At 37.7% G+C, this 25,178-nt stretch overlaps 1 protein-coding gene across 1 annotated transcript in view; it reads right to left on the reverse strand.

The window, feature by feature from the left end:
- Positions 1 to 25,178, reverse strand: part of rev3l (REV3 like, DNA directed polymerase zeta catalytic subunit) — a 70,533-nt gene that overhangs the window by 44,107 nt on the left and 1,248 nt on the right. The window contains exons 2-3 of the mRNA XM_056253119.1: positions 4,454 to 4,643; positions 2,243 to 2,317 (exon numbers count right to left, since the gene is read on the reverse strand). Of these exons, the coding sequence (XP_056109094.1) occupies positions 2,243 to 2,317; positions 4,454 to 4,643 (265 nt within the window). The remainder of the gene's footprint in view (positions 1 to 2,242; positions 2,318 to 4,453; positions 4,644 to 25,178) is intronic.

Below are 25,178 nucleotides of genomic sequence, written 5' to 3' on the forward strand. Positions count from 1 at the left end.
TAATATATATTACTACATAAAATTAAAAGGAAAATTGCCTAGGCCAACATGTATTTGAAATTTTAACTCATCTATTCATAAAAATAAATAAAAACGTTTTAGACCACCAGATATAAATGCATCTTGGATACATAATTTCAGTGGCTTTACCAAAAATACACACAAGTTAGCAGGATACCACCATCACCAAAAGTAATTGGTTGTATCTGCTTTACTGCAAAACACACAATCATTGTGACAGCTTCACTAACACGCAACGCACGTTGTGACCCTTTTAACAGATGCATAATTTTATGATAAGAACACCCTTTTATGATTAGAACACCCTGAAGTGCAACCGGTGACAAACTATAACAATTTAGTGAACTCAACTAACTACGACTTATTATCTAGCCCTCTAAAACATGGAAAAAAACCTTTAGCCTACTCTGTAGAGCTACTTCATGGCGCGGGAAGTTCATAGGTTAATGTGTCAAATGTGCAAGTCAAAATGTGACTGCGAAACAGACTTAGTCTTGCGTAGCTAAACCTTCAGACTGCTCACAGCAAGAAATAGTAAATCTGGTGCAGTCCATGAGGATGAGATGAAGCTGATGGACCAGTTTCCAGCTGGACCGTTAAAGAACGCAACACACAAATCTCCTGGAAATCCTGTAGAATTCCTGAAGTGTTTCCAATTTTGTGTGCCATAGGCATCAGACGCTCAGCCAACACTCGTGGGCGTGACGTCTGAGGCTGAGACTAGACTGTTCTCAACTAAAATGTTGCTATAGTAGCCTAATATTAATGCATGAAAGCTTATGCACTTCGAAATTGTGATTTCTAAAAAAAGTCTATATTATTCCATTATTAAAATTAATTTTCACGTTCATTTTATTAATTAGAGAGGCTTCTCTTGAAGCAGGGTCAGACATTCTCAGGGGGTTGGGGGAAAATGCCCAAATTAATAAAATGCACCCAAAATTTAAGATTTGGTGGCAAAAATGGCCATTGTTATATATTTTGTTACATTGTATACATTGTTATTTATCTCAAACAAGCCACAGCAAAAGTTACAAATCAAGACAAGCAAACAGATAATAAAATAAGATCAAATTAACAAAAATGGCCAGTTGTTTTTATAAAAAAAAATAAAAAAATATGACAACAAGCCACAGCAAAAGAGATGCGTGTTTCCAAGGTGAGAAAAACACACAGTGGTGTTTCTAAACGAATCCAGGGTTTTGAACGAATCGGTTCAGGAATTCAGTGACCCAGTCACTTGTTTTGCTCCAGAATGAATCAGACGTTTTGAACAAATCAGTTGAATGAATGCTTCTATGACTCATTATTGGCAGTTTTAATTTCATTATTAAAAGTATTATGCAGTTGTCCTTAATGGGAAAGTTAATTTCTGTCACTTCCCTGTAGGTGCTATTTCATAGAAATTCTACTCATAGAAAGATAATTTAGTAAACTACGTTCTAGAGATTTTTATTAAACAATCAGTCTTTCATGCATGTTCAATGAACCATAAACAACTATTGTATATGCACCTGTGGAAGGAGTAGGTCACTTTAAAATGAAAATGTACACACCCTCAAGCCATCCTAGGTGTATATGACTTTCTTCTCTCAGACGAATCGGAGTTATATTAAAAAGGTGACATATTATGAAAATCTGACTTTTTCCGCTTTTAAGTGCTATAATTGGGTCCCTGGTGCATTAACAACCCAGAACATGTGAAAAGTGACAACCGAGTAACTTTGTTTGGTAAGCCTTTCTCCCGCAAGCATGTCAAAAAATAAGCCGATCAGATTTTGCTCCCCTTCTGACGTAGGAAGGAAATGTTATTGTAATATTACCGCCCCTTAATCTGCACGTTTCCACCCACGGCGCCGCCATTTGGTTTTCGCAAGCGACAACAGTGTAACCAGTCCTAACGCCATGGCAAATGTTCGAGCAAAGCATGCAAACTGTTCTGTCGTTGCTGCACAGACGAGCACTGAACACCATTTAGAGTCCCAGCCTCAGAGGAGACAAGAGAGCCGTGGATTTATTTTATTTTCAACGGAAATCCCCCAGAAACAGATGAATCAATGTTCCACATTCACTCAAGTGAATTTAAAAGCAAATGCTTGTCAATCAGAATTGAGTTGTACCCGACATTAATGATACTGCTGCACTTTTTTTCTAACTTGGTACAGAAGTGTCAGTACTTTTTGATATCCTTTTACACACCCACACACATACTAGGACTCACCTTTTGACCATCTGTGGGTTGTATAGGTAAATCTTCATAAAGGTTTTTTCCTTCATATGGTATCCATAGAAAGGCCTGTGGAGAGATAAGACGGTCAGATCGTTGTCCAGATGTTTCAATAGGTAAACAATGAATATTCAAGTAAATACAGCCATATTTAGAATGTAAATAGTTGAGAAAGAAAACAAGTGTTATTGAGTGTTATTGAGTAACAGTATACTGGATCTGTGCATAAGCTCTTAAAGTAACAGCAGCCTAATATACCTGCTGCTGTCATGTTCATGTAATAACTTTAATTGTAAGCATTAATCTGCATTTAATTTTACAATGATGAGTGTTATTTTACATTGAATTACTTTATTTAATTTCTGTAAAATGTAATACTACTGTTAGACTCACCTGAAAAACTTAAACCCATGTTCATTTCATTTGTCTCTTTATTCTATTGTATTTATTTGTGCTATTGTTTGAAATTTGTTTATTTGATCTTATTTTATTAGGCTGTTTACTTGTCTTTTTTTTTGCCAATTTAATTCAAAGTTTCAAATAACACCCCCCTCTGCTGTGTGTAAGCTATTGCAACAATTACTCTAATCATCAAAAAAAATTATGAGATAATAAAAAATATATTTATGGCAGTTTTCCCCATGGTATTGAAAATGGTATCGAATATCTATATTTTTCAAGGTGTCATATTGAAGTTAGACATTTCAATATCGAGACAACACTACTTTCACCTAGTGATTGCACAACTGGTTTATTATTTCTGGCACCAATCAACGTTTTTAACTAGCCATGGATCATATGACTTCAGGTTGCTCTTCTTCTATAATATTACTGTATGTTCTATGGTGACAGAAGAAGAAACAATTCCTGTCCACAAATAGTGCCCCAGTGTTGTTGCATGAGATTCGTTTTGTATAGTAAGTACAGTATTTGTATAATGGCCAAATATTTTTTTAATTACACAGAAGTGAAAAGGTTAACCCAGAGTGTTTTGCCTTCAAAAAGCACTTAAGAGCACGACTGCATGCAATATATTATGGTTATTTTTAGCTTTTAATGCTCCTTAAATTAATCATTGTAATTGCATTTGTACTAAATCTAACTGCATTAGATTTACTAAACTAATCCAATTACAGAGCTTCACAATTGATTTCTTCAATTGATAAAATTATTGAGTTGATGTGCGCATTTATGTGGAATTAATCTTTTGACATGTGCACACTGCATGAATATACAGTTTCCTGCTTCTAAGTTATTTGTTTTAAAAAGCATACTTGATATTTATCTATTTAGGTTCCTAATTAGGAGACAACAAGCACATGAAGCTTGTCCAAAGCAAAGGACTAGTGGGGCATGGCCACCGTATGCAGCTTTAACACGATCCACTTATTTAAAACTTCCTAAATTATATTAACATCTATATAACCTTTTTTTCGCTAATAAACATCTAAATAACTACAGCTTTGTGAAAATTAATTATCTCCACGAGAGAAGTTCTGTGTAAATGCATAGATAAAAACAGTTTCTATTCCTGACAATGTTTGCGTATTCCAGCGAATGGATGTGTAATGTGTGCGGATTGAAGCGAATATTCCTGCGTGTTCCATTCGCTTCACTCTTTACCCCATCAAACAACTACAAACTGTAGTTTAAAACGAAATAACGAATACTTACATTTATGGGGAGTTGATAGACTCCCCTGTCGTTTTATGTTCTCCATTTGAAAACAGACTTTGTAAATGTATTTTGCCTGTTGTTAATGTTGTTAATAAAGCCAAAGTATACTTTGGACATCTAGTGCAAGCTTAAAGGGTCAAACACACACAAATGTGTGTCAAAATGTCTGTCTTGGCAAGTATTTATGTAAACCGAATCGTTTTTTTTTTTTTTGTGAATGTAAAGGGTTAAGAGAAAATCGGATTCCGAAGCGTGTCAGTACTGGATCCGTGCATTAGGTCCTAATACCCATCTAATACCTGCTGCTGTCTGTGTCCTTAATGTTAATCAAATAGCAAAAGCAAAACTTGCACACAAAAAAAACTTGCAAAATTGTCTTATAAACCAACATGAAAAAGAATCGTGATAAGATCATGGTCCGTGACATAGCATGAAAAAAATTGTGATATGATATTTTTTCCATATCACCAACTCCTAGTAGCCATCCAAGCAAACCCTAGTGTGCACTTGCGTGCCTTTTACACGTACATGCCAGACACCAGAACCACTTTAAAGATGTGCTGCACATTAGACGAGGGGTTTCCCATGCTGACATTCAGGGCTCTGTCAATACTGTAGGCCACCTGTCGAAGGTACCGATCTGCTTCCTGTCCAAATCCGTCATACGGCACGTAGATGTATGGGAACAAGCCATGGAGATGAAGACATGTCTTCTGGCCTAGAAACAAAAGAGAAAAAGAAAAAGCATCAGCATCATCTTATACGAGTGAAAAAATGAAAAAAGTTCTTGAAATCAAGGTGCTTGAGAGATTTTGTGCACTTCTCTTCTCAAATAATGTAAATTCTACTTCTGCAGTCTGTTCAACAGCACGACACTACAATAGACTTGAGTCTGTATCATCATTGTTTGATAAATATCCTGCATTGTACAATGAATTTGAAAGCAATAAGCCACACGAGGCCAAGCATTGCAGTGACAATACAGTTATGGAGTGTTGTTAGGCACAATGAACTACCGGTACAGAAAGTCTGTTATCGCTAAGTTTTTAAAATCTCAGTATCGACCACAGAAGTATCGGTAGTTTTACCAAAACATTAAAACCAACAAGTAAAGCAATTTGCATACAAGAACAATACAACCATATAAGGTATTGTTTTTGACATTTTTTGTCATTATGCACATGTTTTGTTTGGTTTTTGCAAAGTGAGGGACATAATGTCAGATTCCACATCATTAAAAAAAACAATTACGATATTATTGTAGGCAATATATATTGCACACCCCTAATGCACATTATGAAAATGATTTGATTTGAATTAAAACATACTGTTGGCAAGTACTGGTAAAGGGAACTTCTACATATCCCGTGCTCAGGGAATAGGGAGCAGTGTGCAGGGGCCGGTCAATCAGCAGTACTCAAGAGAAAAGGGACCGCAAAGATCAATTGTGAAAACGATAATCATATGACTTTAAAATAGGGCTGCACAATTAATCGCAATGAAAAAGCATGCGATTTGGCAAAGGCTGCGATTGTTGTATGTGCAGCTTGTCAGTGCACGGCTGATCGGTAGAAAACGCTGCTCCATCTGAACACCAGAGGGCGTCTCACGCAGACATGCCAAATATGCCCCGCCGCAGAAGTACGATAAAGCACATCATTCCAGGAAATTCCTATCAGGCATCATACTATCACTGTGGCTGAATAAACAGAAGATCGAAACGCTTTGATTGATTAAACATGACTAATAAACACACAACTGCCTTATTCTGTGTAAGAAGCCACATCCTCTCACAGAAGGATGATCTCAACTGTCGTTATGAAGTGAGTTTGGAGTAAAAGCATGTTATTAAATGTTGTCTTTTACTGGACAAAGAGGTTCATAAATGCTTCTCATGTTTGGAAAGATGCTTGACGCATGTTGCTTTTTCAAATGCACGTTATAAGTGACAAACTCACAGTGCTTTCAGATGGAGCAGCGTTTACAGAGCCGTATCAATGACAAGCTGCGCAAAAAAAAAATTGCAGCCTTTTCGATTTTGAGCCAAATCGGTTTAAGTGCGATTTCCTGTAAATTGGGATTAATCGTGCAGACTTACGTGCAGTTTTTTTTTTTTTATGATTGGTTATGGTTCCATTTTGGGCGTTACATGGAGATATAATTGGTTAGTGTCATTTTAGTTATCCAGTCTGGACAGCATCCAGTCCTAAAGTGGCTTTGACAACACACAGTGATGTCTGTAATGATTACTTTAATAATGAAAATACATTTAAGTGTAAGATCTGTCATATACATAAGATGATAATAAGAACGCTATTGAATTAGAATTTGGGCTGCAACAACTAATCGATTAAATCGATAATAAAAATCAACAACGAATGTCATTATCTTTATTAAACCCACGGTGCACGGAAAAATACAGCCAGTCGCGTCAAATCACAGCACTGAATAACGCATTTCTATGAACAAAATGCATGAGTGAGCTGATAGGCGCAATGATCCAAACTGCCCAAAACATGAGAATTATTTATTTTAAGTTTCAAGCTAATGTGTTAGCGCAATGTTGAATGCGACTTCCCTGTCAGGGGCTTTAACAGATAAGTGTGCCTCTTAGGATAAAGAAATTTTCTTGGAATGTTCTGCATGAACACACACATTCACTTTGGACACAGTAACCGTGTCCATAGTGAATGTGTGTGTTCCTGGAGAACATTCCACTTATCTGTTAACACTGAGTTTGTATTTTTCTTTTTCTTTATTATTATATTCATGTTTAATTTAGGGATTTAAACTGTCCTTTTACTTTATAGCTCTTTTCCACATAGCTCTTTTCCATATAAGATAGATATAGATACATGTTTTCATAGCACTCTGTTGGCACGTTTGTTTGAAGGACAGCATTGGGAGGATGTGGAATAGTATGTTTTGTCAATAAAATAAAATTGATTCATCGGATAAAAAGCTCAATTTCCTAAGAAATAATCGGCCAACTAATCGATTATCAAAATAACCGTTAGTTGCAGCCCTAATTAGAATGTTGTAAATACTTTGCTTAGTTGCCTCTGTTTTAGCACGCTGTAACATGCCCTGCTCTTCCACTAACATTCAGACTAGCACATCAAGTTAACTTTATATCTAATACTTCTTTCAGCTTTGGTCAAAGTCACCAATGGATTTCTTGATGGCTTCTGACTCGTGCAATTTCCATTCTCATCCTTCTTGATTTAAGAGCAGCTTTTGAACAAGTTTTAGGTGTGGCGGGGTGACAGCTTTGAAGTAGATTAAATCCCATTTCACGGACCGTTCTCAGTTCATTTGTTTGGGTGGTTTCAAGTCTGAGATTAGCTCCGTTCTCACTGGTGTTCCCCAGGGCTCAGTCTAGGGCTTTCTGCTATTTAATATTTATCTGTCACCACTTGGTCACTTGTTGGAATTGCTTGGCCTCCATTATCACTTTTATGCTGATGATACGCATATTTATATACACTCAAAATCTGGTGAACACCCTGGTGTTGGTTTTCTCTCCGGCTTTATTTCTGAAATGAAAACATGAACAAGTAAACATTTCTTGTGTCTGAACAGTGGTAAAACTGAAGTCATGCTCATTGGTTACCATCATCATGGTTCTCGGTCTTTGCTTTGACTATTTATGGCTCTGTCTTCGAGACTCAAAGCAAAGAACCTCGGATAAAGGAACCGTATAAAACATTGTAAGGCTTGGGCTCCACATTATTTATCTGAATTTTTACATTCCTATACCCCAAATCGTAGATTGCGATCTTCACAATCCAACTTGTTGGTTGTTCCTCATACACACTTACGGTCTATGGGTGACAGGGCTTTCTCTTCATATGCTCCTGCCCTGTGGAATTCTCTGCCTATTGACCTTAGGGAAGCTCAGAACTATGACATTTTTAAAGGTAGACTTAAAAGGTGGGGTATGTGATTTTCTTTTTTGACCATTTTTTTCAAAATCACTTGAAATCCTATTCCTAACCCACTTACAGCCACTGAGTTAGAAGCACTGAAATGAAAATTAATCAATTTAATCATCTGTGGAACGGGCAGGACTCGAAAAACTCCAGCCAATCATTTCCAAGACCACCTAGACTGTAAGTGCGTCAATCAAACGGTCGTACCATACCCCCCATCCCCCTCGCGCGTGTCCCCTTCGTGCGCATACTCAAAGCTCGTGACCCAGTCACAGTAAGTGCAAGACGCCCCGGTACAGAGAGAGAGAGAGTGAGTGCAATCTCGCGCATCTGAGTTTTGCAGATGCATGATTGCGCGTCCATGTTGGGTGGAGTCAGGGCCAGCGTAGGAGGAAGGAAGGTAGGACCTTTTGAGTTGTGTATTTTCAAAATCTGCCGGTCATTTTGCAAATCCCATACCCTACCTTTAAGACATTTTTTTAAACTAGCATTTGTTGGTTGATGTTACTTTTATTTCTTGAGCTATCCATTGCTTATTTTGTGTACAACACTTTTTAAAATAAAGTTTATTATTATTGTTCTTTCAATGCAACAAGTTCTTCATAAAAACAAACGTCTGATTAAAAATCATGAAAAACAATCATTAAACAAAGTTTTAATATCTAAAATTTAGCAAAGCACTGCAGTAAATAATTTAACTAATGAAATAATTTGCAGCACAAATTTAATGTTCGTTACTATGAATGGGCAATATGACCAAAATCTTATTTCACGATGATATCACAATACAGTTATTTTTGTTATTTTATTTTTTTAGAACAAAAATACAAATTATATTATAAACTATGTTTTTCAGTAGGTTTATGTAGTAAGAAATACTACAAGTTGAATAAATGTAAAAATACAACACTTCATATTTGTAATGGTCATGTTCACTTATGTTGTCTTGTTTTGACATTCTGTTCTGGTGTCATTAGTTCCTGTTTCTCAGCTCAGTTTAGTTTCCATTTCCTTGGTTTCTGATTATGTCATTTGTTTCTACGGTTACCTATTATGTTCACCTGTATCTCAGTGAATGTTGGTGATTTGTGGACTATATGACTTGTTCATTCATGGCACAATAGCCGCGTTTCCACTGTCGGGCCAGTGCGAGCCAGGGCTTTAAATGGGCCGTGCCTCGGACCTCTAGCACTGAGCCCAAAACCACGCCACGTTTCCGTCGTCATTTAGAAAGACATATCATTTCTACAGTTTTCCACCAAAAATATAACCTGAGGAGCTTCAGCACAGTCCCAATACAGTTATATATTCAGTCAGAGAAACAGAGGAAGCTCCCGGAAAACCAGAGTTATACAGTCCGGTATAAAGAGACGAGACGAATAGTGACAGATAAAATGAAAAAAAAACATGATGGTGATAGCCTATATGATTTGTCTGATTTCTTCAAGCGGTCATATTTAGCATACTATGGTAATGGTTAGCGCGCATAGTCTTTTGCATTGCATGTAAATATGTCTGCCTTATACGGTAATCAGAATCCACATCGGATCACAAACAGAAGGTATTCAAACATGAAAGTGAGTTTTGAGCTAAAAATGAATTAAATTGTCTTTAATGCTGATGTAAGCTGGTATATGAAGTCATCCAGCGCCGCTGTCTCCAGACTCAGATCAACTCTGCCCCTGTTCGTAACCACTCCTCAAGCCCGAGTTGGCCCGCTTTGGACCAAGGTATTCGGCGGACCAATAAACAGTTGGCCCCGAGGAAGTCCCAACGAGGCCCGATCAAGCCCCGGAAGTGACAGTGGAAACGCGACTGGCCCTGGCACGCACTAGCACGCTCGCTTTTGGCCCGACAGTGGATTCTCCAAGGCTGGATTTAGCATCAGGAAAACCATGATCGCACTTTTGCCTATGGAATGCCAAAGCTGACTTAATTAGAAATAAATAAATACATAAATAAATATACGAAGAAATGTAAAAAAGCAAATATACATAAATAAATACATAAATAAATATACAAAGAAATGTAAAAAAGTACAAATAAATGAGTATTTATACTTTTATTTCCTTATTTATGTATAATTGTATTTTTCACACATTTTTTTTATTATTTTTTTTATACATTTATTCATTTATTTATTTCCACTTTTATTTATTTATTTCCACATTCATTTATGTATATAAAGTCAAAATCTTAATACAGAGGAGAATGCTTCTACACTGCAATTACAATTGCATAAACGTCGTTATGAGATTAATGTTAAAAATGGGGGGGAACACCACGTGATACTGTTAAATGACTTAATGACTTTTGTTCATTTTATTTTACTGATAACAGCCATAGTGCCTTATTATAATTATAACTGAGTAGTTTATCGATTAATATTAAGAACTTGACATATATGATGATGTATAGCCTACCTATTTAATAAGGTTTGGGTAGATATAAAATCAATTTATAGGGGGAAATATCACCACGACCATGGGCACGACAGGTGCTGTTTGAATGGGCATGATGATGCTTCTGTCCTCCACTGCATGGGGTGAGATGCGTGGCTCACTAGCTGTGTTTACATGAGCCCCTTTTGTTTGATTTAAGAATAATTACAAATTGATGACTTGTGATTAATCAGTATCTAAGAGCAGCATCTATGAAATATGGGTTGTGTTTTAAGCATTTGAATTGTCACCTGTTATGCATACGAAATTATGAGAAATGAATGTAAACCGTGTATTGAGTCGCGTTTCAAACTCATTGATCAATATGCTTGCGTAGGAGTCAGTGACGTGTGCTGGTTTCTCTCCGCGTTCTGCACTGGTGTGCGAGTCTCATCGACAATAAACGCAAGCTATGCATTTATTCGTGGAATTATCAACTTTGTTTATATAATAAATTAAATTATACTTTGTTCTCGACTTGTTAATGTTCAACATCAGCATTGCGTGACTACATTTCGACCTTCCGATATGTATCCTTGTTTTCGCATGGGTCCGGTTGCAGTCTCTTTTTTTCACTCCGAAGTCCAAACGAAGTCTTTTGCATTTTACAGCGGGTGAATCTCTAGGTGTCACTGGTGATTGTCGTTTGAACCTTTCTGGATCCGCCATCAAATTGATACGTTTAATTATATCAAGCGCTGTGAGAAAAGGCTATAAATCTCCACCTCCAACATCCTCACACGCAATATAGCCTACTAGCCGAGACTCCTTCTTTATGTGTACAGATGTGACGTAATGACGCAAAGACATGCTCGAATCTCCCGCGGAAATCCACCAGTACCACTGGAGTTAAAAACATTATTACAAGCTTACCGTTTTGAATCGAGCTACGGCAAGCAGATAGTTTTGATCACTGGCTGGTTATGTATTTTTTCAAAAATGTATTTTAGATAATTTTTAACCCAAAAAAAGCTACGGACTGCAGCTTTAAGCCGTTAAACGTTTTTCAAGTTAAGCGTTTTAGAATGTATTTTTTCGCGCGCACACAATTTGAAAAGACTCAAATGGACACAGACTGAGTGAAAGACTGGATTTTTTTCTCGATCAGGTATGGGTACAAGTGATTTCAAAACATTTCAGCCGGTTCTAATTTGATTTTTGGATGCTGTGAACATGTTTAGCTAAAAAGACTGCCGCTCCAGTTTAGCTTTTATTGTTGTTTCTGCAGTTAAAAAGACAAAGTTGACAATCCTGGCCATATTTTCGTTATTTTAATAATTTCTTTATTTTTATTTTATTAATTAATAAAATATTTTATTAATAGTTAGTTCATATTTTATTAACTTAGGGTGATCTAATTTAACTATTTGTGACTTGTGTTTTTTGTTCCCCTGCACTTTAGGCATTTTGCACACATTTGTTCTGCATCTTGTGACTTGATTCTGACTTATTTCGTTTTGTATTTTTATTTATTATAAATGTATATTATGTTCTTAATTGTTGATTATTTTTCAGTGCATCGATGTTGCGCTGTAGGCTTAGAGCGTGCTTGTACAGGCAATTCAGCCGATTTAATTGATTTGCATGTGAAATGCAAATTCTATCTGCAGTGTGGCCTTTCTGCAGTTATTTATATTATTTCTTTGTTTTATTGATCCAAAATGTTTTTATACATTTTCTTCTATATCTTTTTGTGATGTTCTGTACATCGTGGCTTTAAAATGTTAAAGCCCCGCCCCCTGCCCAACACCACACACATGATTCGACTATTAGTCGACTATAGACAGGACTTGACGATTCTGATTCGACTATGAAAATCCTTAGTCGGGGACACCTACTAATCGCTTAAAAACGACTACTAGTCGACTAGAAAAATCTTTAGTCGAGGGCAATCCTACACAAAGGACAAACAATTTCAAAGGACAAAATTTCAAAATCCCTGGTGGCCCTTCAGGCAGGCACTCTTCAGATTTTGGTAGCCCGAAATGTATTTAACAAGCCCGAATTTAAAAAAAAAAAAATGTAGAAAATTGGATAGGAGTCAAAACAATCAATCAAAAATATTTTCAAAACACAAATATCAACAATTGTATATAAAATAATCAAATTAAAAATCCCCAGTACAAATATGCATTTTGTTGTAACTGAACTGCAAATTTCAGTAGAACTGACATACCAGTGTAAATCCATTCACTTCTTAACATTCACACACAAGTGATTTTCTCAAATTTCTCCACTGCACATGCAATCTCCATCACTAAGCAAAACACTCCTTTAAACAACACTCCTTTAAACAACACTCCTTTAAACAACACTCCTTTAAACAACACTCCTTTAAACAACACTCCTTTAAACAACACTCCTTTAAACAACACTCCTTTAAACAACACTCCTTTAAACAACACTCCTTTAAACAACACTCCTTTAAACAACACTCCTTTAAACAACACTCCTTTAAACAACACTCCTTTAAACAACACTCCTTTAAACGGGGTGGCAGCAGCAATTGTCTTTCCCAAATGACAGAATAAGAGAAGGCAAGGTGGAAAGTCTTAAATTTATATGGTCACGGCATTAAATTGTGGGAGGGATTGATAAATGCTTCTTGCATTTCTTTTTAAATTGAAGAGAAGGCATCATTTTTAGATTAGAGTAGATTGCTCAACATTCATTGAACAGAATGCAATAGGGGTGTAACAGATCGCGGTTGATCCGTGAATCGCATGGACCAGGCACCACGGATCAGCATGCAAAAGCGCCTCCTTTTGTCTCATGGACAGGCAATGGTTGAAAGGGGGTTTTCTGTAAGCAGAGAAACATGCAACATGCAGGAAGATACAGAGGTTGCGCAGAGGCTGATCTGTGATTATGTGCCTTTAAATCAAAAGAGTTACTGAATGCAGCTAAATCAGCAAGATCAAGATACAGACTCCACCTGGATGAGGAGAGCAAGAGAAAAGCCAATGAACTGCAGTCAAAAGAGGAAGGCAGCTGAGGAAAACATTCAGCAACTGAAAAATATATAGGCTATGTTTGTGCATCTCTGGAAAAGGATGCTGACTTCTGTGCTGAAGCGGCAGAAAGCGAGTCCGGAAGTCAAATGGCACAGCTCATTAGCAAACCAAACGCACTGTGGTTGAAATCAACCGTTTGGTTGAAAGATAAGCAGAAGGAAAGGAAGGATTTGGAAGCAGAAATTGCGAAGAAAGTTGTTCAACATGGACACAATAATTGTCTTGGTTCTTCAAAATATTTACAACTCTGATGAATTTGGGCAATCTTTTGTCTTCAAAATAAAGAAAACAAATTGTTGAGTCATTGTTCCTAGTTTGTGCCCACGTATAGGACAAGATATTTGAATTGAAGAATTAGAGGGAGGTTTTCACAAGAAAAGAGAATTTGTGCTCCTTTTGTTGAGCTTCCTAGTTTTAATGCCCAAATTGTATTTCAATAAATTTTAGTTTTTCCATGTTTCATGGAGATTGCTTGTATTCTATTCAAGGACTTGGACATAAGTTCTAGGGTGTTGTTTAAACACTATTCAGGAGAGACTGCAGCGTCAAAGGAATCTATAATGGGTCTACAATGGGTCTGATCAGAAGGTAAAAGTTCATTCCACATTCTAGGGGTTGGAAACAGAGGCATTCAAGCCTCAACATTAGCGCCGATTCACACACAGGGAATGTGAGTTGCCCAATGATTGTATAAATCATGTTTTCATAAGCTTTTTCTGGATCTCTTTCGCTATTTTAACATGCCTCTGTCTTCCTCCATTTTTCACTGCAGTCACACCAAGGGATGGAAGAATCACTTGCTTACACTATGTTAGAACAGTGCTATGAACGGGGCTGGTTGCCTAGCAACTACAGTTGCTCACACATTGCTGGGATGCGTCTGAGTGAGTATGTGCTACCCTCTGGATCCAGTCGTGTGTGTGTGTGTGTGTGTGTGTGTGTGTGGCTCAGTGAAGCAGTCTCTCACCTAAAGCTCTGTCCTCTCGAGCAGTGGCTCTCTCAGATTCAGCTTAGACTTAAAGGCAGAATAGTTCCAAACAAACTCAAAAGAAACAAGAAATAATATAGTTTACATATGGCATATCAATTCTACGTAGTACGCAAGACCCACTTTCTCCCTCTTTTTCTCTCACAAATGCATAGGGAGAAAGCGAACGCTCTCTCAGCCAAACAATGGTGAGTTGGGGCACACTTGAGAATCTCGCCGGAAGTAGGTCATCCGGGTAATTTTTGCTCTTTTGTGAGTACTGTGAATTCAGACTTTTGCCACATACTGTTTTTCACCTACTAGGCCTATATAGTAGAGAAGTATGCGATTTCGGATGCAGCCACGGTCATTCATTCAGTGCTTAACATGGCGAATGCAGGAGCGCCTTAAAGTTACAGTTGAAGGAACAGTCACTGTCCCGATCGGGCCAGTCCTGCATGATCACGAAAATTCAGCATTTGCACGCGTTTTGAACCTTGCCAATTTAAGCATTCATGCACAAGAAGAGAACTTGGGCACGTTGTGTGAGAAGTTTTGTGTGCGCAAAAAAGCGTACAAATCATAAAATAAATTCTCTTTCACATTCTCCTTGTGCTTAAACGGACAAATTCACTCGGATTTATCTCAAAATGTCTGCCTTGGTTAGTATCCAGGTAAACACAGCCGGTTATGGCTTAAAGGAACACTCCGACTTTTTGGGACTTTAGCCTATTCACCATATCCCCCAGAGTTAGATAAGTCCGTACATACCTTTTTCATCTCCGTGCGTGCTGTAAGTCTGTTTGACGCACCCACCGCTAGCCTAGCTTAGCACAAAGACTGGATGTAAATGGTTGCAGCTAGCATACTAATCCAAATAAGTGACAAAATAACGCAAACATTTTCCTATTTACATGTTGTGCTTTGTATAGTCACAGAGTGTACAAAAAACAAAGTCACATGAGACATAGACATATTTTAACCGTATAAATACTGGGAACTATATTCTCTGAAGGCAAAGCACTGCTACTTGGGCGGAGTGATAACCGCAGCACCTGAGACGTACCGTACCCAAACTCTGAACGAACTCTCTGCTCCTCACCACGGCGCGTCTCAGGTGCTGCGGTTAAAGTTTGTGTTCGTCATCGATACAAGAAAGAACGAAAAAATGTCTGCAAACTGGACTGAAGTAGAGACCCGTCACATCCAACGTCCCGCGTCTTTCCGAAACATACACGGGTTGTGTGAACGCGCTCTCTGATTCCGGCAAATCACTGGCAGTGTGATTGAAGCAAAATCAAACGAACCCGGTTCAAATCCCGGGTCACTTTATCCGTGTATTTTCCGGAATCTCTGTGTGAAAGGGGCTAAAGTGACAGCAGCCTAATATTCATTCTGCTGCCTGTTTTTAATGTTAATCAAACTACAAAAGACAAAGAAATCACTCACTGCTCTTCAATGAATAACTTTTTTGTAAATTTAATAAAGATTAACCTTTAATTTGTACAGTGAAGATTATATGCAGTGTTGTTTTACATTTGATTTGGCTACTTTATTCAACTTCTGTACATGAAAACTACTGTTAGATCTACCTGAAAAGCATGGATTATTTCATTTGTATCTTTGTTCTATTGTATTTATTTATTTGTGCTATTGCCTTTAATTTAAAAAAATATATATTAATGACCATTTACTCGTCTTCAATAATCTTTGAAACTTAAATTAGTTAGGCCTAGCTAGTAGTTTTAGCTGTGGTATCGAAATTCGAAATTGTATTCGAGAATTGTTCAATTTCGCTGGTATCTAAAATTTGTGTCAACCTTATTTATTAAAATACAAGGATACATGGGTCAAAAACAAACTTTTTATTAATTTATTTCTTTTTTGTGGTGAGGCTGGTGAAAATGTAATAACTGAATTCATTGAATCGACATTCTGTATCGATATCCAGCCCTAAAATTTACTGAAACTGAACGAATGCTCCACTGAATAAAAGCTCCTGAAACGTGCAGAGCGTCAGACAATAGGCTATAAATTAATTACAACAGCGATTTTATGCCATATCAATTCTCACAACCATGCATTAACAAAATTCATAAAACGTTACCAAGCTACTGGAGAGTAACACCATTTTAAAACTGATTTTAACTCGCATGTGGCGCTTTGAACCCTGGCTATGCAAATGGTGTCCCAAAGCTGACGCCGCAAGCTCGTGCAGCGCTCCCTGTCAGGAGCAATCTGTGCATGACAAATTCAACATTTTGCAGTTTATTTAGTAATTATTTAGTACAGTAACAATTACCACCCCCATGCGACTCGGATGAATTGCTAAATTTGAACAGTGTGAAAGTTTATAATTTGCATATGTTTTGTCTTGCCAATTTACACATTCAAGTGATTTTGATTTATTCCAGCGCAAGAAGAGCCCAGAGAGAACTCAATTCGGTAGTTGCGTGCTGTTATCTATGGCCACACACACCCGTTCCCACGCACACAATAGAGGAACGTTTCAGATATTGCGCAAAAAACGAATGTATTCCTCTTTTGTGTCTCCTTGCGCTTGAATGAACATATACACAAAATGATATCAAAATACCAGTCTTGGCAAGTATTCTCATAAACAGTTGTTTATGTCTTAAGTGAAAGTAAACAGTTGAGAAAGAAATCGGATCCGTGCTTATAAATAGGCTACCTGCTGCTGTTTATCTCAATGTTAATCAAACAACAAAACACAGCTATATTTAATTCATACAGTGAACACTAGTGTTATTTTTAATTTAATTACCGGTACATTTCTTTACCTGAATACTACTGTTAGACCTTACTTTATTTTTAATTTTGTTATATTGTATTTATCTATGCTTGTAAATGATGTGTTTGTTCTTACTTTTTACTGACTGTTCACTTGTCTTAAATCATTTTTGAAGGTTTTGCTATTGTATTGAAGTACTTGAAGTGTGCTTTAAGTAGTAAATGGAAAGCAAAGTTACATTTGCCCCCTAGAAATGAATCCAGGAGATTCCTTTGAACGTGAACTGACAGACACTCAATTAAGGCCCTGATCATAGACTGTAAAAAATATGGACAAAGCGTCTGTGACGTCACCCATAGACTTTCTGAAGAACGGTTTTGAGGCCATTTATGGGGGGTATGGGTGGCGCCATCTTTTGAAAATCTTGGGAAATCCTAACCCCGCCCACCTTCTGGCCAATCCCTATATGGGTAAAAGGGCGGGCTTTGAGACTGAGCCGGCCAGTGGACGCGCCTCTTCAGCCAAGCAGCCTCAGCTATCTGTAACGTTACAAGATCGACTGGCAGACTAGGCCACTTTTTACAGCCAGTATCATTCTTATGTTGAAACTCCTTTTCCTCGATTTACTGAAGCCTGTAAAACGCATTTGCAGCTGCATAGCTCGCTCATAGGCTGTGCTGCGGCAACTGCACATCCAATGGCGCGGGCACCTCTGACGTGCGACCAACTAGCCATCAGTCTATTCTTATGTTACATTTATTTATTTGGCAGACGCATTTACAGTGTTTCAAACGTCAGTTATAACCATAGGTAAAGTACCTCAGACGCTAACTTATCTGAGGCGATTTAATGCTAACTGTTGCAGTGCCACTGCCCACAAACATTGATGCTAAATAGTAGTGGAATGTCACTTACCGGAAAAAAAGGAGCGAAGTACTCCTAGTCCTACAGTGTCGGTTAGTGCAGTTTATAGCAGAGCAACCCATGTTATGTACGATATTTCAATACAAATGTTCAGAAAGGATACAGAGGTGGTGTGATGTGTTGTGTCAGATCATGGCCGAGACGTCAAATTTCAGGAATTCCACTCGGTCATACATTTTATATCTAAATACGATCTAAACTAACGAGTTCGAAAAAAATTCACCCCCCCCCCCCCCACCCCACCCCACCCCACCCCCACAGTTGTCAAGCACTCGGAACCTATAGAAAAATACAATAAAAGTCCATGGGACCAACCTGTAAAAACATGAATTTATGCTGTGAAAATGGACATTTTAACATGGGGTCTATGGATATTTGCTCCCTTTTGGGACCTCCCTCTAGCGGATTTTCGATGTATTGCAGTTTTTCGCACTTCCGGGTAGGCTTCATTTTTCAGATTAGAATTAGAATAATCGGTATCGGCATCGGCCCTGAAAATCATATATCGGTCGACCCCTAGTCGTCACAGTCACAGACTAATACTGAAGGAGGACATGTTAAGGCAAGTCCAAACATTTTCTCAATAGTTTTTAGGCTTGTTCGACTTCATGCAGCACTGCGCAGACTTCTGGCTTCTGATTGGCCAACGTGGCTTTACAGTTAGGGTTATATCGCCGCCTGCTGGTGTGGCATGCTCTTGACAGCCATTGATAGCGTGTTTTTGCGTTTTCATGTGGACGGGATTTTTTTTAAATCGCAGGAGGAAAAACTCCGGTTATAAAAATACCCGTGTCCGTGTGGACAAGGCCTTAATCTGCATTGCTATTTGTACTCGTTGTGAATACGCAGGCCACAAGTAGTAATTAGGTTGTTTTTTTGGATCACTTTTACTCACGACATGCTATCCGGCAACAAAAGATTCCATTCATTATGCTAAGCTAAGCTAAGCTAAGCTAGCGGCGGCGCTACCAAACTAAGACAATGCATTCACTGGTACAAAAATGCATCTGCCCACCTATCTAAATGTAGGGGAGACGTTGAATAACCCCTATTTCAAAAAACGGTGGCGTGCTCCTTTAAAGTGAAATAACTTCATAAAAGAGCATTCTACTTGTATTATACCAAGGACAGACCAAAGAAAATAGACCGAAAACTTTTACGTTTTGAATTATTGAATTTTTTTGCTTTATCGGAATGGGATGACACTTGGTGACTTTTGTTGCATTAGCTATGTGAACAAAAAAACATGATTCGGATATGTTAAAGGGTTGTAAAAAAAAATAGTCGCACTTGGCTCCTTCGCGGTCAAAAATGACCGTCATAGGAAATGAATGGGAAATATGAAAAAATACGAAAACTCAGAGAAACTTTTGGTGGTACAAACTACAAATCAGCCACTGTGCAGAAAGAAAAGTGCACAGCAATGAAGGAGTGACACTAAAATTTCAACAGTACAAATAAGACACCCACCCCCCCACACACACAAACACACACAGAGAGAAATGAACTGGTAAGACTGCAACAGCAAATTTTGAGAAAATGCAAAATAAAATCAATAAATGAAGAAAATACTAAAGAGACTCTCGATCAAATGCACACACGCGCGCCGCACACACACACAAATAATTCTTGTGTTTGCTCTTATTTTAGCCTAATAGGTGTTCCTGATATCTGTTGCATGCAACAATACATAAAATAATTAGTTTGTAGACCCATGTATATAGTTAAAATAATATTTATTATTATTACATTTTTATTCCTCTTTTTTATGTGTTTTCTCCCTCATGTTTTTGCTGTTAGATCATAATTGCTGTTCCCTTCTGAAGTTTATACCAATTAGTTGCAAAAAATACCAATTAGTTGCAAAATGTCTGTATAAAATGTTTTGAATCATCCCTATCCATCCCTTATTTTATTAGATTTTTTAATTATCAAATACTGAGTAACAAAAATGCTTGCATTGTGTTCCCTTTCTAACCAAATGTCATTGTTTGATTGTGATAATATTGCAAAACCTTATACTTATCTAACAAAAATATCTAAAAATATCAAAAAAGTAGTCTTTTAGAATGTCTAAATATCTATCTAAATAAAAAAAACGAATAAAACGGAGAAATCATGTCTTAAAAAAACAATGGGAATCAAAATGCCTCTATGTATTTATATAGGGAGCTATAGTATAGCCTACAGGCGGTTACACGACACTACACACATTTATATTTTTTAACGCCACTGGATGGCGCTTTTCTCACTTCAAAAAATTATTTTAAAGGCCTGCACTCAATTTAAAGGGATACTCCACTTTTTTTGGAAATAGGCTTATTTTACAACTCCCCCAGAGGTAAACTGTTGAGTTTTACCGTTTTTGAATCCATTCAGCCGATCTCCGGTTCTGGCGGTACCACTTTTAGCATAGCTTAGCATACATCATTGAAGTGGACAAGACCATTAGCATTTCTAAAAAAAAAATGACCAAAGAGTTTCGATATTTTTCCTATTTAAAACTTGACTCTTCTGTAGTTACATCGTGCACTAAGACCGACGGAACATGTAAAGTTGCGATTTTCTAGGCTGATATGGCTAGGAACTATACTCTCATTCCTGCGTAGTAATCAAGAAACTTTACTGCCGTACCATGAGTGCAGCAGGCGCAGGCACTTAGTCCCGGTCACGTTGGAAGTTACCGAGCTGGGGACTATTTTCAGGCGCTGCGTCATATCATTACGCCTGCTGCACTCATGGTACGGCAGTAAAGTTTCTTGATTACTACGCAGGAATGAGAGTATAGTTCCTAGCCATATCAGCCTAGAAAATCACAACTTTGCATTTTCCGTTGGTCTTAGTGCACGATGTAACTACAGAAGAGTCAAGTTTTAAATAGGAAAAATATCAAAACTCTTTGGTCATTTTTTTTTGAGAAATGCTAATGGTCTTGTCCACTTCAATGATCTATGCTAAGCTATGCTAAAAGTGGTACCACCAGAACCGGAGATCGGCTGAATGGATTCAAAAACGGTAAAACTCAACAGTTTAACTCTGGGGGAGTTGTAAAATAAGCCTATTTCCAAAAAAAGTGGAGTATCCCTTTAAAGGTGAACTATGCAGGTTTTTTTACCTCAACCGAACAGCTTCGGAGTCATTGGAATGGTTATATTACTCTTTTCAGGTTGACTGGTGGTCGTTTCGCACCCCCCTATCGCATGTGAGCGGAAAAAACACACTTGCAACTTTGAGCCGGCGACCCGCCGGCCGCAGCATCAGGAAGTGTCGCGTGATATCAGGTCTTGCGATGTAACGAATTGCTTTATGGCAAAAAAGATCTGATAAAATAAGCATCAAACAGAAATAACCCGGCGCCGTATACATGTGGTGTTTGAGGCGCACATACAATACAGACTGCCGACAGTTAAACAGGGCGCGCGCAGCTCTTAAAGGGGCCACACCTTATTTCAACTCCTTACAGCTTCCATCCTACTGAACAGGTACCGGTGTACAGGGGGAGGGGATCCGGCCGTGAGTGCGAGCCATCTCTGCGTGAGTGCTATCAGAGAATGTCTAATATTGGGAGAACTCCCACTCACATTAAACTTCCGGGTTCTGAACTGGTTGCAGTTCCACTCTAGGTCCATATGAGGGCGCTCACAGGCGGAGTGCAGAATGAATGGAGGTCTATGGAGCAATACCCCTAAAAATCCACTTTTCTCAGGATATAATTTTTTGTCTAGTAATTTGAATGTTGTATTCGAAAGAAGATGCAACAAAATTACTCATTACTGGGTGTTAGATTTTTTAGAGTCACTTATTTGCTTTAAAAAGTCTTTTAAAATGTCAATGACGTCATACACATCGTACGACCAGAAACCTGCTTTACGGCAATCCTTCATTCACTGGTGCTTTCGCGCATAGACAGACGAGAGAAGCCGCGAAATTTAAAAATACTACTGTTATTGTGTCACGAAATGTAGTTTTAATAGTTTTTCAGTCGACAATGTAGTTGTTTAAAGCTCAAATCTGTGGTTTATTTATAAAGATAGCGCCTATTTAAAAGTTTGATCTGACGTTTTCGGAGTTGTGAGAACCAGTCTTTCACCGGGTCTCAGCGCTCTGCACCCCGCCTGGAACAGCCTTTCCTCGGCTAGTGCTTGTGACGTTCGCCGCCGGCTCTGATGTCTCTAGTAGTGGTTAAACATGAGATATAATTCGTCTTGTGTATATCTAACGGGCGATCTTTGGTATCATTAATCGTATAATTTGTTCCCTGGCAAATCGTTTTGGCTGAGGGCAAAGTGAAGTTTCATAACTTTATATTTTGGCTATTTTAACGTTGTATCCTGCTGTGTCTGAATGGTTTATTTATTGTCTTGTATAACTTATTATACCTTTTAAGCTACTTATACTGTTATAATGTCTCTTACTGATCAATAAAACTGAAATTTAACAAAAATAGACAGGGTTGTGTCATTTTATTTTATATAGCCTATATTTTTATATAGCCTTTTCATTACTATTTTATTTGCTGTATACTGTTTGTTTATTTTATTGACTAAACTATTTACTATTACTCACTGTATCTTATATTTACTATTTGCACTGCATTGTAGTTGTACCATATAGTATATGCCACGATGCCATCAAGCGGTGTCTCTGGTCGTAATCAGTCCTTCACTGACCAATCAGCGTCCATTAGCAAAATTAGGGCTGGGCGATATATCGCACGATATGTTATGCGCATCTCTTCAGTAAAGCCGGTTCCTTGATTAGTAGTAAATCACCTTCACCTGCTTTCAGATGGAAGATATGATGCAGATATGAGTGTTAAATTAACACTCAAGAGTGTTAAAGTTAATGAGATAATTAAGTGATTAATTTAGTGATGATTGAGCATTATTGAAGACACCTGATGATAACAAGCAGAATCACTGAAGGAGAAAATCACAAATTGTAAGCCACCGTTATGGCGATCAGTGTTTGCTTTAGTTGGACTCTGATACTTTCATCTTTAAATTTTGTTTGTCTGCTGTTATTGATTTATAACAGTCAAATGAACACAGAAAAGTGTGATCTGATAGTGTTGGTTATGTTTAGGCGTAATCATGCTGTGATCTGAAAAATGAAACTTATTGAGATAGTTTGGTTTAAATCATTAGTAACAGCTTTGTGATTCTACAGCATATTATTATCAGTATTTTTCTTATAAACCAAAATATTTAATAAACATTGTTCTGATTAAAAATAGTTTCAAATGAATTTATTTATAAAACACAGACATCAATAATCAGCCTGTGAATCTCAACAATGGTGACACTAATAATGAATGTTGCAGTGGCTGCCACCAATCACAACTCATTAATGGCTCCCATCATGCATTGCGGTATGAATAAATTATGATCTGAATTGTCTATGTAATTTACTTTTCCTAATTGAATATTCTGCTCGTCACCATTGTTGAGATGCATTGACTGAATCTTGACGTCTGTGTGTGCCTAAAAGAAAGATTTTTTTTTAAACAACTCTTAAGAAATCCTTTACATTATATCTAAAATGCTGGATATTTATGCAGAATCACAGTTATGCTGTAATCAACAGCATGAATCACAAACATAAAGATCAAATGATGATTGTCATAATATAACTGACATAATTAGATCATTTTTTTTCTTTGTTGATCTGGCAGTTACAACTCAGATACAACAGCCAAACAAAATCTAAAGTTATTAATCTAAAGGTCAAGAGCCCAACTAAAGCAAACAATGATCGCCATAACGGTGGCTTACAATTTTAGATTTTCTCCTTCAGTGATTCTGCTTTAGGTGTCTTCAATAATGCTCAATCATCACTCAATTAATCACGTAATTATCTCATTAACTTTAACAATCTTGAGTGTGGACTCATATACACTCCCAGGAGTGTTTATTTAACACTGGAGTTTTTGCTGTGTACAAAGAGCCGTAGTTAACTGACAAGCTGAGCCATATCGCATCAATTATCGCTGGCGATATGTCCGCGATATGGCTCAGCTTGTCAGTTAACTACGGCTCTTTGTAGTAAATGCCGCTCCATCTGAAAGCAGGTGAAGGCGATTTACTACTAATCAAGGAACCGGCTTTACTGACGAGATGCGCATAACAATATCGTGCGATATATCGCCCAGCCCTAAGCAAAATGCTAGCGTGTTATGGGCAACAACAACTCAACCTGTAAGAAATCGAAAGGACATAAGCACTCATAAGAATGGTGTGAGAATGGGGGGGTTTTGGCGAGATTTTGAAGCCCAAAAAATGCATCCATCCATCATAAAAAATAATCCATACTGCTCCAGGGGGTTAATAAAGGCCTTCTGAAGCAAAGCGATGGGTTTATGTAAGAAATATTTAAAACTTTATTAGCTATAATAACTAGCTTCCGGCAGACAGTTGTACACAGCGAAAGAGTAAACCCCTGACCCGACGCATGACGAACGTGGAAGCGCAGAGGATAGAGAAGAAAAAACACACCGGTAGCGAATTAGAAGTCTAAAACAAGAAATTTTAAATAGAAATGTCAGAGGATTTCAATATAAGAGTAGAGGAGTTTGTTGCACAGCCCTATTTGTTTAAACCGTGAGAGGCGTTTAAGCTTACGTTACTTCTACATCATACATCGTGAAATATAGTTTTAATGTCAATCCATATGGATTTATTTATTTTCTTACACAAACGCATTGCTTCGCTTCAGAAGGCCTTTATAACCCCCCGGGAGTCTTGTGGAATACTTTTATAATGGATGAATGCACTTTTTTGGGCTTCAAATTTTGGGCTCCCATTCACTGCCATTATAAAGCCTGGATTAGCCAGGACATTTTTTATATATAACTTTGATTGTATTCGTCTGAAAGAAGAATTTACACCTAGGATGGCTTGAGGGTGAGTAGGCTAAATCATAGGGTGAGTAAATCATAGGGTCCTCATCATCATCCCTTTAATGAAAAACTGTACGTTATGTTTAGATTCTGGGTTCATCTCCTTGCCTGTATAGTATGCATCATTAGGAGATACTGAATTTGGTCTTTTAATATCACTGTCTTGTCTTACTACATTATACTTAACACAAACCTGTTAAATGGCTGGTGTGACGTCACGTGAAAATAATGGCTTTAAGGGGCTTCTTGATCAAGAAAAAAAACATGTAGGGAGGGGTCGCGGGACTTTATTTTGTCCATCGGGAATTGATTGGTTCTGCAATAT

Source organism: Rhinichthys klamathensis, unplaced genomic scaffold (assembly GCF_029890125.1).
Source record: "Rhinichthys klamathensis goyatoka isolate OS25496 unplaced genomic scaffold, OSU_Roscu_1.1 h1tg000001l_1, whole genome shotgun sequence".
NCBI lineage: Eukaryota > Metazoa > Chordata > Actinopteri > Cypriniformes > Leuciscidae > Rhinichthys > Rhinichthys klamathensis.